Below are 15,777 nucleotides of genomic sequence, written 5' to 3' on the forward strand. Positions count from 1 at the left end.
TCTGGCCTTGAGAGGCCTTTTAAAAGTTCAATCTGAGATTCCTTATGAAAAATTTCAGCAAAGCCAATTTCAAAGAGCCTATGTGACTTTAATTTGGCTGTATTTGGTAGAAATGAAGGTGATTTTAGAGAGAAAAAAATTGTTTCAGTGAATATTAAGTTCTAGTGTTGTTAACTGTCTTTGTGGTTTGTATTTACTACTGAAGACTCACTTCCTAGATGGCTTCTTCTTACAATGTTGCATTGTTGCAAGATTTAACTGAATTATTAAAAGGACATTCTAAATTTGTCTCTAAAGCTTATCACAGTAATCTGTCTTTGAATGGAGATCATATGCCCCATTACCTGCAACCAGGAGATTATGTATACTGGAAAGGCATCGTTTAAAGACTCCTAGATGGAGGGCACTTACCAAGTGCTCATAACTAGTTCATGCACAGGAGACTAAAAGGAAATCATTCTTGGGCTCCCATTTCCCCCTTACGAAGGGCCCCTGCACCATACTGTTCTATAGAGAGGACTGCTGACCTCAAAATCACCTTGAAACAACACTCAGAGGAGAAACTACACCCACACCAGGATGAGAACATATCAGAAGTAGACAGCTATACTAAGACTCCAGACCTGACCTGTATGATTATTTGTAGTGTTTTCCTGATTCCTTGGACTTCTGCATATGAATCAAATGTTCTTCTATCATGAGCACAATCCTATATAGATTTCAGAAATCAATCCAATTATGTACATCTAGTACTTCTGGTTTACCCTGGTGGATTTCTTATCTCCAAGACTCTAACTGAATGGGCCTTTGAAAATTTATTTTAGAAGAAAGAAGCTGTAGGTCCACTACTGGTTATTACTAGATGGGAATCCCTCACTCAGCCAATCAATCATACTTTCTCTGACCGACCATAAACATGAATTCTCTTTTAAAATTACTCAAGCTCAATCAGAGGAACAAGCTAAATTTCAGTCAAAGAACATAATTTCCCAATTATTAGAAGGAACCCTCCCTCAGTTATGGGATTGATTTATATGGCTAACACTAGGCTATGGTCATTTAAGTTTAAAGGCCCTCCTATGTTGGGAACAATCAAATCATACTAAAGATAATCAGCCAAATAACACTAGAAAATTCAGCCTTAGGGAAAATGCCAACATTTCATTTCCCTTAAAGATAGCAATTGATGGAGCAAACTGGGTCAGGTGACCAGGAATATACTGAGTTGCACCTAATGGAACTCAATGTCTTTGTGGCACCAATTTGTGGCCCTGGCTTCTGCCAGCATGGATAGGAAAATGTACCCTAGGATTCCCTTGGGCTCAAGGCCACTAGTGTGCCAATTTAGAGATGACTCCAATAAATTTACCATTAAGACAAGCCTGATGGATCAAGAGATCTGCATTTCACTGGTAGAACCATTTTGCAGCCATTTTTGTGCCTTCAGCAGGATTGGACGTTGTAACTGCCCACACTGAAGCCTTGACAAAATTCACCCAACAGGCCTGAAACGGTAATAATCAGGGTATTAGCCTACTGAATTCTGAGGTGTCTGTGATGAGAAAAAGCAGTATTACAAAACATACGGCCTTCAGTATCTTTATAGCATCTGAAGGAGACAGGCACCTATGCCGTAATTCAAACTGAATGCTGCATTCTCATACCAGATGAATCCTCTGATAGAACACATTTAATGACACATATGAAAAATCTGATTTCTGCCTTAAGTGATACACTTTCTAGTCTTGGTCATCCTTTAAGGAGCTGATTTGGTTCTGGAAGCTTATGCTTAAATCTCTACTTATGACCTTATTAATTTTACTAGCTGTATTACTTGCATCCTGTCTAAGACTGTTGTTTCTTGCATTACTCAATGTGTAAACAGGTCTCTGACAAAATTAATGACGGCTCAATATTTTGAGGCCCTTGATCACATTTATAGCCCCAAAGATCAACTGTAAGAGGACAACTCTAGATATGGCAAAAGGAACAGGGAAAAATATTTCCTCGATCATAATAGACTAGTAAGACAGATGATCCAGAGAATTTTTAAGTTATTAACAGGGCCTAATACAGAAGTAGCACTTTGAGTGGCCTATCAACAAGATCCTGCCCTAGGAATAAGTCTTCTTAGCACCGTGGGACAAACTGGTCACGAAATAATTCCCAAATCTTAGTTGAATTTATGATCAAAAGGGAGGGAGCTGTAAAACAAAGAATGTTGGCCGCCATTCAGTTCTACAAGGATCAAGTCATTAGCTTCTGCAATCACTGACCTATAGTCCACCCTGAAAGGAATTCGGGACAAAAAACAAAATGAAGAATTCTGTGTTTTAGATATGTGGGCCCCTCGATAGTTAAGATACGTATCTAAGGAGGAATTTCAATGATCCCGGATTCTTACATCTTCCCATATACTGACAAGCACTGAAACCTTTTAACTTTTTTTGAGATTAGCAGTAAACTTTTATCAAGATGTATGCTTGACTAAATGTATTTCCCAGCCAAAAAGTTCATATATATTGCTCCATCCCCTTCTTCTATAGAGCAATTCCTCAGAGCTATCTGAGACAGAGCTATAGTCCTCAGTAAATTCCCTGAATAAAACTGAAACTCACAGCTCTCATGTTGTGCATTTTTTAATTCCGTCAACAGCCAGTAACACTTTTTGGTACAACTGCCTAAGAGAAGCACCATCAGCATGATTTTTTATTATGGACTGTGATGGTTAATTTTATGTATCAATCTGGCTAGGCTATGGTGCCCAGCTGTTTAGTCAAACATCACTCAAGATGATGCTGTGAAGGAATTTTTTAGATGTGATTAACATTTAAATCAGTAGACTTTGAGTAAAGCAGATTAGTCTTCATAATGTGGTGGGCCTCACCCAATCAGTTAAAGGCTTTAAAAAACTAAGGTCTTCCAAAGAAGGAATTTGGCCTTCAGACTGCCTTCTGACTCAAGACTGCAACATCAACTCCTGCCAGAATTTGCAGCTTGCCATCCTGCTCCGAAGATTTCTGACTTGCCAGTCCCAAAAATCACATGAGCAGATTTCTTAAAGTCAGTCTCTCTTTTTATGTGTCTGTGTGTCTGTGTGTGTGTGTGTGTGTGTGTGTGTGTGTGTGTGTGTGTGTGTGTGTGTGTGTGTGTGTGTGTGTGTGTATTACTGGTTCTGTTTGGAGAACCCTAAGACAGACTTGGGTAACAGGAAGTAGGGTACTATAATAGCAAATATCTAAAATGTAAAAGTGCCTTTGAAACTGGGTATAGGTAGAGGCTGGAAGGGTTTTATGGCAGTGATAGAGAAAGCCTAGACTGCCTTGAAGAGACTGTTGATAGAAATATACACATTAAAAGAGATTCTGGTGAGAGCTCAGAAAGAAGAAAACTGTAGAGAAAGCTGCTGTGTGGAAAATAAATATAAATCATAAACAGCATATTGCTACAATTATGAATGTTAAAATACTCTGGTGAAATCTCAGATGGAAATGAAGAACACGTTATTTTTTGAAAATTGGAGAAAGGCAATCTTGTTATAAAGTGGCAGAGAACTTGGCTGAATTACGTTCTAGTGTCTTGCAGAAAGTAAAACTTGATAAACTTGGTTATTTTGTGGAGGAGATTTCTGAGCAAAGTATTGAAGGTGTGGTCTGGTTTCTTGCTGCTTATAGTAAAATGCAAGAGGAAAGAGATAAATTGAAGAGGGAATTGTTAAGCAAAAAGGACTAGAACTTCAAGGTTAGGAAAATTCTTAACCTATCCAGATAGCATGCTCTGGAAGCAATGCCAAGGGTGTGGCTGAACACTGATTTACTAAAGAGATCAGGCATGTGACTCATGGATCCAATCAACCATCACAGCAGAGGCCAGGAACAGAGATGTGGCTGGCTATCCAGGAAAGATCTGTGGAGGACCCTCTTGTCTGATGACTTGGACCACCATGAAATGCCTGGGAGGCCAACAGGGTTTATGAGAATTTTATACTGGCAGAAACACTGCCAGCTTGTATTGAGGGGTAGAGATGGGACAAAATGAAAGAAGGCTGTCGGGATTCCACAGGTGTGAAATGAGCCAGTGGAGCTAACTGGCTGCAAACAGGTGTTATCTTTCAAGAAAGAGGAAGAATGATCCCAAAGGCAGATCAGAGTCCAGTGGGACTATCACTGCCAACATGGGCGTAGGTCCAGGAACCAGGACCAGACCTCCACAACCTTATAAGGCAGGACTAACACCCCAGGGGGCCAGAGGACAGAGCACGGAACTGAAGAGGATTAATCTCCAAGCCTTAAAATCTAATGAAATTTGCCCTGCTAGGTTTATGATTTGCTTGGGGCCTGTGACCCCCTTCCCCTTCCTGATGTCACCCTTTTAGAATGGGAATGTCTTTCCAATGCCTATCCCACCATTGTAACTGGAAGCAAAAAATTTGTCTAGTTTCACAGGTTCACAGGCTATAGAAGAATTTTGCCTCAGTGTGAATCAAACCTCAAGTCTCACCCATACCTGATTTTAATGATATTTACATGATATATTAGCCCGGATTATCCAGAGAAACAGAACAAATAGGGAGTGATTGTGCATGTGCACCGGTGTGTGTGTGTGTGTATATGTGTATATATACACACACATACACACATACATATACATATATATATACAGGGAGATTATAAAGAATTAGTTCATGCAATAATGAAGGCTCACAAGTCCCAAGATCTCTAGTCAGTAAGCTGGAGACCCAGAGAGCCAATGATGTAGTTCTAGCCCAAAAGCAGGCAGGCTCAAGACCCTGGAAGGGCTGATGCTTCCATTAGAGTCCGAAGGCAGGAGAAAATGGCTGCCCCAGCCCAAAGGCAGTCAGGCAGAAGGAGTACCTCTTATTCAGCCTTTTTGTTCTATTCAGGCCTTCAGTTGATTAGATGAGACCCATGCACACCAGAAGGGCAATCTGCTTTACTCAGTTTCCTGAATCAAATGTTAATCTCTGCTCAATATCGCTAATTATCAGAGACATGTAAATCATAACTACAACGAGGTATCACCTCACACAAGTCAGAATGGCCATCATTCAAAAAAGTCTGCAAACGATAAATGCTGGAGAGGGTGTTTTGAAAAGGGAACCCTCCCTACACTGTTGGTGGAAATGTAGTTTGGTGTGGCCACTACAGAGGACAATATGGAGATTCCTCAAAAGACTGAAAATAGATTTATCATATGATCCAGCAATCCCACTCCTGGGCATACATACAAAGGGAACCTTAATTCAAAAAGATGCATGCACCCTAATGTTCATAGCAGCACTATTTACAATAGCCAAGACATGGTGGTAACCTAAATGTCCATCAACAGAAGACTGGATAAAGAAGTTGTGGTATATTTATATAATGTAATATTACTCAGCCATAAAAAATAATAAAATAATGCATTTGCAGCAACATGGATGGTCTTGGAGACTGTTATTCTAAGTGAAGTAAGCTAGAAAGAGAAAGAAAACTATCATATGATATCACTCATATGTGGAATCTAAAAAAAAAAAAAAAAGACAAATTTATTTACAAAACAGAAACAGACTCACAGTCATAGAAGACAAATCTGTGGTTACCAGGGGGAAAGGAAACGGGAAGGGACAAATTAGATGCATGAGATTTGCATATACTGACTGCTATATATAAAATAGATAAACAAGTTTATACTGCATAGCACAGGGAACTATATTTGGTATCTTGTAATAGCTTACAGTGAAAAACAATATGAAAACGAATATATGTATATTCATGTATGACTGAAGCATTGTGCTGTACACCAGAAACTGACATAACATTGTAAACTGACTATACTTCAATAAAAAATAAATAAAAATTTTAAAAAGACAAACTTACTTATAGAACAAGAACAGACTCACATAGAAAACAAACCAGAAATTGACACAACACTGTAAACTGACTATACTTCAATAAATAAACAAACACACACACACACAAAAGAAAAAAAGGTGGAAGAACTAGAGGAGCAATACAATTTTGGAAAAGAACTAAGAGGACTCTCATTACCTAACTTCATGACTTACTATTATAAAGCTTCGGTTATCAAGTGTGGTATTGGTGAAAGGGACAGACACACAAATCAGTGCAACAGAACAGAAAGTCCAGAAATGGATCCACATGTATACAGTCAATTAGTTTTCAACAAATTTAAATGAGCAATTCAGTGGAGAAAGGACAGTGTTTTCAATAAATGGTACTGTATCAACAGACTATCCATATGCAAAAGGTATATATTCCTATACCTCATGCCTTTATGAAAGATAGCTAACTCAATATGGATCAGAGTCTAAATGTGAAACTTTAAATTATAAAACTTCTAGAAGGAAATGTAAGACCAAATCTTTATGGCTTTGAATTTGGCAAAGATTTCTTAACTATGACACCAAAAGCATAATCTATAAAGAAAAAATTAATAAAATGGATTTATCAAAATTTAAAATGTCTGCTTTTTGAAGACACTATTACAAAAATGAAAGGCAAGCCACAGGCTGGAAGAACATATTTACAAAACACATATCACACACAGGACCTGTACCCAGAATATATAAAAACATTAAAACAGTTAATGAGAGTAAAAAATACAGTTTAGAAAATGAGGAAAAGATCTTAACAGACATTTTAACAAAAGAGATATATGAATGACACATAAGCACATTGGAAGATAGTATCATTAGTTATTATGGACACCAGACACAGCCCTTAGACTAAGGGACAAAAAAACCAAGTAATACTAAATGCTCAGGAAGATGTGGAGCAACTACAGCTCTCATACATTGCTAGTATGAAAGCAAAATGGTACAGCCACTTTGAAAAACAATGTGGAAGTTTCTTATAAAGCTAAACCGACGTTTACCATCTGACCCAGCAATTCCACTTCTAGGTATTTACCCAAGAGAAATGAAAACCTTTGTTTACACAGAAATCTGCCGATGAACATTCTAAGCAGCATTATTCATAATCACACCAAAAAAAACCTCAAATGGGAATATTACTCATTAATAAAGAGGAACAAACACTACTATATGCAACACCACCGATGAATCTCAAATGTATTATGCTGAATGAAAAAGACCAGGCTCAAAAGGCTACACGCATATGATTCCATTTATATGACATTCCATGGAAAACAAAACAAAACAATTACAGTGACAGATAACAGATCAGCGGCTGCCAGGGCTGGCAGTAAGGGAAGGACTATGAGGGAATTTGGACGGGGGAATAAGGTTATTGTTCAACAATTTGATTACCGTAGTGTTTTTGTCACATTATCCTGAAGAGCCTAAAATTTATAGTACATAATTTATATCTCAATACAGACTCTAAAAAAAGAGTAGCCTAGCTTATCACTAAGTTTAAAGATTTTTTAAAGAGGGAAAAATAAAAATTCTAAAAGATGGGCACACCTTGTCTGTCTCAAGCAAGTTAAGTTAAATGGATTTGATTAAAGTTTTGAGTTTTGTTTGGTGTTTTTAAACTGTGTCACAGCTTCTATACTATAGGAGTTAGAAGGCCTGGTTTCTGCCCCTGATTCTGCCCATCAGGTGATATATAAAGTAAGAGAATATTTATTTCACTTTATTTTTCTGCTTCTAAGTTCCTTATTTTAAAAAATGAGAAAAAGCATTCCAAACCTCAAGAGGTGATACATGGAACATGTGAGTGACATATAGAACATGTGTAGTATCAGTTAACTAAATATAGATATATTATTTTAGCAAATTCAGTTAGGGTTAAGATTAAAATTTCAACTTTAACAAAACTCGGTCATTACAAATGGCAATAAGGAAACTGAAAGTAAATTATATGGAACAGAATTAAGAAAGTAAAATAAATAACAGGATTCACAAGTACCAAAAAACCTAGGATATTGGCTAATGGCAATATATTGGGCCTTTTGTAAATAGTTACTTTATTTGGGGAAGGGCACAAAGATGTCCTTTTCTAAAAGAGAATATTATTGCACTTTATCTCTGCATTTTAATACATGCAATTTAATTATTTTGTAAACAAAACACTTATCAAATGCTTGCTAAGCGTCAGCAATAAAAGCTAAACATATTAACTAATTTAATACTCCCAAGAACAAAAAGCACAAAATGTACTTTGGGAAGTAATATTCTTAACATTCATACGTTTCATGGAAAAACTTCAGCAAGTTCCAACATAAGAAAAGCATTTATATCAGTAATGCTGAGTTAGAAAACACTCCTGAAGGATCGTTTGTCTTCCACACCTAAAATATGCGCCCTCATCCTTCTTCAAGAAGCTATCGTTTTTTGGCTTAATAAAGAATTAAAATGTCTACTCATCTGACTATTAGAAAACAAGAGTTCGGTATTTAACACCTTTATTTGTGTTCTCAGATACAAATCACCAGCAAGACGCACAGAACAGAGGCTTAACTGCGGCGTGCCTTGGAAACAATGTCTGTGGGTAAACGTGTGTGTGTTTGTGTGGGGGTGCGTGTGTGTCCCCATTAACAGCAGTACTAAACACATGCTTCAAACCGGATAAGATGGGGGCGGGGGCCGTCCCCTGGGCCACAGGTGTCAGATAGTATTGCTTTCTTTGGCCCTCCTCCAGCTTTATTCCTCCTCACAGGATACAGATTCTTAAGAACCTTCTAGAACATTCCATGATACCCGGGTTCCTGAGATTCCCGATCCAAACGTTTCAGGGTCCATCCTGCTGGGAAGAGACCCTGCCACCGGTATTCATGCCGCTAGGCTGATAAAGGGCCAAGAAGGGGGGGCGAGGGTGGGGGGAAGGGCATGCAAGCTACATTATCCCCTGCGCCCCCACCACGCACACAGGTCCCAAAGTGGGTGGAATGGAGTCAGCTCTTCCGCACCTCTACTTTCTGGGAAAAAATTCAGTGGAATCTGAGGTGATCAAAGCCGAGTAAGCCAGAGAGACTCCCTACCAAGGCCTACCAAATGCCAGCTACGGGGAGATGGCGACAAACGCCAAGCCAGATGCACTGCCAGATGTAAGCACCTGCGTGGGCTTGAGGAGCGAACAGGCTGAGACCGTCCACGCAGCTTCCGGAAAACTGCCGCGGACCCCCGCTGCCATTCCCCACCCCCGCTTTCGGGGGGGAGGGGTGCGTGGGCGGACGGGGGAGGGTATCTAAGAGACGGGGACTGACGTCGCCCGCAGTGCGGGGGAGCCGGCCGGGTAGCAACAGGAGGAGGCTGGCGCCGTTCGAGGGCCCGACCATCAGCTGATGCTGGGGAGCCAGTCAAGGGCCCGCGGGCGAAAGGGCGGGGCCGCGCCCACGTCACTGCCGCGGCCGACGTCAGCGCCGCTTGCCGCTTGCCGCAGCCGCAGGACCGCTGTGGTGCAGTCGGGTGCAGGTCTCTGCAGGAGCCAGCCTAGACCTCCGCGCTTCTTGAACATGGCCGACTCGGAGAACCAGGGCCCTGCGGAGCCAAGCCAGGCGGCGGCGGCAGCAGCGGAGGCGGCCGCGGCGGCAGAGGAGGTAATGGCGGAAGGCGGTGCGCAGGGGGGCGATTCTGACAGCGCGGCCGGCGACTCCGACGGCGCGGCCGGTCAGACGGCGGAGGAGCCCCAGACCCCTGCAGAGAATGCACCAAAGCCTAGGAATGACTTTATCGAGAGCCTGCCTAACTCGGTGAAATGCCGAGTCCTGGCCCTCAAAAAGCTGCAGAAGCGATGCGATAAGATAGAAGCCAAATTTGATAAGGAATTTCAGGCTCTGGAGAAAAAGTATAACGACATCTATAAGCCCTTACTTGCCAAGATCCAGGAGCTCACCGGTGAGATGGAGGGGTGTGCATGGACCTTAGAGGGCGAGGAGGATGAAGACGATGATGAAGAGTATGAGGATGAGGAGGAGGGTGAGGAGGAGGAGGAAGAGGAGGAAGAGCCTGCGGCAGAGGCTGCGGCGGAGGCGGCAGCTGCCGCCAAAGATGAGGGTCCCCACTCCGCAGCGCCTGATGACGCCAAGTAAGCGGGGGCAGAGATTGCAGAGGAGAATGACGACGCAGATAACGCCCCCCTCTTTCTTTTTCTTTTTTAATACTGGTGGACTTGAAAAGGCTCAGGTTTTGGACCAAAATAACAACGTGAATCAATTCTGACATTCCTAAAATAATAATAAAATCGAAGCAATCTGATTTTGGCGAGCCCGTTTCAAATTTGATTTGCAATTTGAACACAGTAAATGTATCAAAAAGGTGTTGAAAACGAGTTAAATTTAAAATGATTTTTTCATGATCTCTTCTGCGAGGACTGGAGATGAGACTTACTAAGGGTGTCAAGTAGATGTGAAGTAAAGAACGTCACTTTGAAACCCTTTCATCACATTATCATTACACTACGCACGGAACACCTAAGCCAGGACCGAACATTTTCTCAATGCTTGATTCTTCAATTTCTTTAATCATGCAGTTTTCAGCGCAGAAGAAGGTGAACCCATGACAAATCTCAAATCTCATCTTTAAGACTTTGCTTTTGTAACCCAGACATCAGCTTTACACTTCAGAGAAGAGTGATGGAATGGAGGGAGCCGGTGCTGGAGATCATGACAGTACTGTTAATGAGGTCCAGAAAACTGCCACTTCAAATTATAAAGACTGTTCTGACTATTTGAATTTAGAGAAACAGCATGGTTCTGAGAAGGAGGGTGTATAACCTGTACAATATTGTCACCATATGTGTTCATTATTTACAGTCTCGTGCTTCTGTGTTTTCTTGGTAGTGTCTACAAAGGTATAAAAAAAACCCAAATGTTTAAGTTTAAATCCCTTTACCTAGTATTTTAGAAATATTAATTTACATGAAAAGATGTAGAATCTAGTAAATTCTGTAAAGCATGTGTATCCAATGTTATGTACTTTGATCCTTGTGACGTCTTTCTGTCTTGTAGCTTTTAGAATGTAGCTGTGAAAATCATCAGAACTCTTCACTGAAGCTAATGTTTGGAAAAAATATATACTTGAAGAACCAATCCAACTGTGTGTCCCCACCCCCAGTTCAGAAGTAGAAAGGATTTAAGTTTGCTTGTGTTAGCTGTGCCTTCATTATTTTGCTATGTAAATGTGACATATTAAATATAAAATGGTGCATAATCAGATTTTACTGCTTGAGAACAGAATGGCCTACAGAAAAAGAATTTTCAGGAGGACACATTTAACGTAAAGACTCTTTGCTTCTTTGTGGGTTTTGAATTGTGTGACTCAGTGATCTATAAAGAAATATAAGCATAAAGTTGTTTACCACTGTGGTGTTAATAAAATAGTATTTTCAAAAAACAAAAGGACTCAGTACTCTGCCTACCTGGAATCAAATCCCAGCTCTGCCTCCTTTTAACAGTGAACTTGGGGCAATTTAGTTAATCTGCTCAGTTTCTCTTTACCTATAAAAGGAGATAGTAACAGCCCCTTCCTCACAGATTATTAGGGAGAACAAATTTCATTTACACAAAGCCCACAGAACAGTGTCTTGACACTAAGTGCTCAAGAAATTTTAGCTATTATTATTATTACATGAAAGATAAAGACAATTTGAAGTTCAATCCTCCTAAGTTACAAAAGGGGAGAAAATGCACATCATTATATTCTTAAGTTTATAATTTTTATTGTTAGAAAAGAATATGGCCTTTAATTCATAAACACACGAAATTCAATAAACTGTCTTGTTTTGGTTTCCTCAGTATAAAAATCAGGGGTTCATTTCCTCCCAGAAAGGATAAGACTTTAGTGTGACATTCTGAATATATAAAAAAGGTTAGTTCAACTTTACATCTGGGCATTCTAAATGAAGTATAAAATTAAAGACTCCAAAATTTTTTTAAACACAGATGTGTTTTCCTCCATTTCCCTTGAGGGTTAAAATTACTTAGAAGCAAAATGAGACTGTTTTACCTTAGGGAATGGAAGGAAGCTCTGACCTGTTGCTAATGGCAATAGTTGAGTAAAACCTTAAGGTAGTATTAATCTTCCTTAAGGCCAGGCCAACAAAAAGAGAAAGTCAAAATAATGTACTACATGAGACGACAGTGATTACCTTAATTATATGTTTATCCTAAATAGGAGTAAAAAAAAAAAAAAGTAATAAAATTGAATATTAATTTCTTACCCCTAGGAATAAGAGACTCATTTAATATTTTTCTAGGTCCAGCAAAAAGGCAAAAATGAATGAAACAAAAAAGGTGTATAATTAGTAGGGAAACATCTTTTTGCTGGCATGTGATTATATATGGAAAACCCAAGAGAATGAACTGAAAGCTATCACATTCAATAAGTTTGAGGAATTGACCAGTTACCAGATAAATATATTAAAAACCAATAACTATTTCTAGGCACTAATAATGATAAAGATGTATACAAAATTTCTTTACAGCAGAAATAAATCAAAATATTTATAAAAACCTCTACTAAAAATTGTGTATAACCTATGAAAAGAAAAAACATTATCACAAAGAAATGTACTAGAGGCCTTTGGATGGTAATACTGAGTATCACAAAAGTGTCAATTCTTCCCAAATTAACTTTTAATTTATCTAACTTCAAATCAAAACCCAAACTGGACCTGGAACCATATAATGACCTTAATCTTCACCTCTAAGAATATGGAAACAAGATTTTTACCTTAGACTACAGACTCAAAAAATTTTTTTGACTGAAGAAAATACATTATTGAGTATTTATCAATTACTGGACAGGAAAGGCTTAAGTTTAGAATGATTTAAGACCAAAAGAAATAATCAACAGACATGAGAACACAAAAATGAAATTATAAAGATTTAAACACACTCCACATTCTTAAAAGTAAACAGCAAACTGGGAATAAAATCTGCAGTAAATACAGGTGGCAAAGGGTTGGTAGTTTTAATATAATAAAGAGTTCATACAAATCATATGAAAATCATTTAGTCTTTTTTTATGGGTTCCTAGAATTTATTATGCTTATAAACTTAAAATACAAATGCTTATGGTATATTTAAAAAAATAATTTAAAAAATTTTTCAAAATTTGCTGATTCTTACTTTGTGGTACAGTCTGTGCTTGGAAACCAACACTGATATTTCTACCTCTAAATTATATTTAATACAGTACTGTCTTCATTATTTTGGTTATTCTTTTTACTGTCTATAATACCTACATGTATATACAAACATATTTTAGTTATATATGTAAAAGTACCTTTGGATCTCTGAGGGAAAAAAAAGCTAAATATAATAAAAAGTATTTACACTGACTTCCATATGTCTTAGTATCAGTGACTTAGATATACCAGTTCTATTTAAAAAAAATTTTTTAAGTATGGTTCAGTCAAAAGACATAGTATCTACAAAAAACAAGTAGCAAGCTGCTGTCAAACTAGGTTGATGATACCTTCAAGCTTAAGAATCAGTAGACTCTTAAGTTTGATAGAGGTTCAAGCTTTTATTTAGTTCAAGACTAAAAATCACTTAGTCTTAATAAGAAAATATGTAAAGGATATCAGCAGACTACTTTAAAAAGGGGAAATACTGCAGGCCTGTTTTGGACAAAGACCCACCCTGAGAGGGCAGCACGAAGTGGACCAGGCCTTCAGCAAGGTCTGGAACACACATGTCCCAGCTGGGTGCTCTGGCCAACAATCTTTCCTTCACTTCCAGTGAGACTTTAGCTGTGGGGTTTTCTAGCTACCAGTCACACCACTGTTGGCCACTTTTCTCAGGATACAGGCACATAAATGATGCACTTCATAATGTCAACAATTTCCACCATTTCCTCACTGGGTTGATCTTTCCCCTCTGCTTCCTGCACTGCTTATTTGATAGTTCCTCAGGCAGCCATAAAACTTGCCTGTTAACATCTAGCAGGATACCCTCCCTTCAAGGCAGGTCAAACATTCTAGTTCGTAAGCCATTCTTAGTCCATTATAGGCCCAAATTAGTAAGCAAGACACAACATAACCGGCAGAAAGAAAGGCAACATGCATTACGCATTCAAGTCAGTTCTCTAAGAGCATCACGCAGAAGGCTACAGCCTGCCAAAGCTCACTGCCCGAGCAAGGCACACACAGCGGCTCCTCTGCCTGAGAGTTCACATCCAAGCACACAGACACATTGCCAGTGCGCACACATACACGAACACATTTTTTTTATTGAGGTGAATTTCACAAAACATAATTAGCCATTTTAAATGAACAATTCCATGGCATTTAATACACTAACAGTAGTGTGCAAGGATCATTTGTATCTAATTCAATTCTTTTTAACAAAAATATTTTAGAGGTAAACATCAGTAAAATGGATCAATGCTGTGTAGAATATGCAAAGTAGCCTATGTACGGAGGAAATACAAAATTCTACAGGTGAGATCAAATTTCTCATGAGATCAGTTTTTTTAAAGAAGAATACTCAGTATTTGTAAGGATTAGGTGAAATGGGTACTCTCATATACTGATGATAATGTATAAGCTGGTATAATTCATTTTTAAAATAAATTTAGCAAGAATATCAAAAGATTCAAAATGATATATACTAATTCAATTTCAGCCTTGGAACCTTTTCAATAAAAAGCAATTTTAAAGATAAACAAAGCTTTATACATAAGACGTTTGATACAGTCTTTAAAAATGGAGAGGGAAGAGAAACGGAAAAGGGGAAATAAAACACAGAAACAAGTCAAATACCCCAAAGCAAAACAACAGAAAATACACTGTGCAGCCATTACTAAGGTGTCCATGAGGGCTTTGTAGTAACATTATAGATAGATACAAGCACTATTTCAAGTTTAAAAATTCGGACATAGAAGTTTATATTATATAGTACATTTTTAACTATGCTAAATCTGTCTTTTTTTTTAATTGCATAGTCTGAAAGGAAAACAGCAAATTCTTCAAAGTCATTCATCTCCAGGGGGCAGGGGGACACAGGACTCTGGAGCCCTGGTCTTGTCCTCTAAGAGGCAGGGTGCTGACCATTCATGGAGCACAGGCTCTCACTCAAACAAAATGGCTTTGAATCCGGGGTCTGGTTTTGAAACCTGGACTTCTGGCTGTGTAATCTTGACCAAGTGACCTATGCCTCTCTCTGCCTCATTTCTTTTAGCTGTAAAGTGGGGAGGATTAAATGTGAAGGACTTAGAATAATGTCTGACATGGTAAGCACTCAAGAATTGTTACTGAATACTTAACTATCTGCTGTTCCTGGAACAGCCCAGTGCAAGTCCAAGGCAGATCTTAAAGATTATACCTCTCACAGACAATGTCAAGAGATCACCTGGAGTCAGCAGCCCTAACTTCAATAGATCTTAAGGAGCTAGAAGTATTTGTCATGTATGGGTTTTATTTTCAGGTTCTCTCTATAGAATATAAGTGCCCCTTGGAGCACTTACCTTAAGCGTGGTATTTCTCACTGTGTATTCCCTCTCCTCACCCTTTTTTTAATATGGAAGAAATGGTGAAAGAATATAGATTGCATTCGATTTGATTAAACTGAGGTAAATTGGGGGTAATCTAGAATGATATGTGGATTTTTCATTAATGTAATAACACCACGCTACAGAGTGTGAGAAATACTTAACCATGAATACTCACGTAATACGATATTATCCAGATGTGACTACCAGCTGTGGCAAGATTTAGCTAAGATATGGCCAACAGCAGTCACCCACGGATGTTCTTTTACCTGGATGCTTATAAATCATTTGTCTGTCTGCAGCTCTTGTCCAAGGAGAGAAAGCAATTTTAAGACCAAATGGAGTGTAATAAATTA

At 38.7% G+C, this 15,777-nt stretch overlaps 2 protein-coding genes across 11 annotated transcripts in view; one reads left to right on the forward strand and one right to left on the reverse strand.

Moving 5' to 3' along the window:
• The window catches only part of HERC3 (HECT and RLD domain containing E3 ubiquitin protein ligase 3), a 114,419-nt gene that overhangs the window by 8,690 nt on the left and 89,952 nt on the right, over positions 1-15,777 (reverse strand). Inside the window, exon 24 of one of the 10 annotated variants that reach the window (XR_004326544.1) lies at positions 1,370-1,505. The exons of the other annotated variants lie outside the window; for them this stretch is intronic. The gene's annotated coding sequence lies outside the window, so the exon portion shown is untranslated. The remainder of the gene's footprint in view (positions 1-1,369; positions 1,506-15,777) is intronic. 10 annotated transcript variants of the gene reach the window in all.
• NAP1L5 (nucleosome assembly protein 1 like 5) lies at positions 8,795-11,325 on the forward strand. Its single transcript, XM_032498231.1, has one exon. The coding sequence runs from the start codon at positions 9,271-9,273 to the stop codon at positions 10,015-10,017; it is 747 nt and encodes a 248-aa protein (XP_032354122.1). The 5' UTR covers positions 8,795-9,270; the 3' UTR covers positions 10,018-11,325.

Source organism: Camelus ferus, chromosome 2, assembly GCF_009834535.1.
Source record: "Camelus ferus isolate YT-003-E chromosome 2, BCGSAC_Cfer_1.0, whole genome shotgun sequence".
NCBI lineage: Eukaryota > Metazoa > Chordata > Mammalia > Artiodactyla > Camelidae > Camelus > Camelus ferus.

Bases quoted from the DNA above. Each gene is read 5' to 3' on its own strand.
- NAP1L5 (XM_032498231.1), top strand. From the start codon at position 9,271: ATGCTGGGGAGCCAGTCAAGGGCCCGCGGGCGAAAGGGCGGGGCCGCG.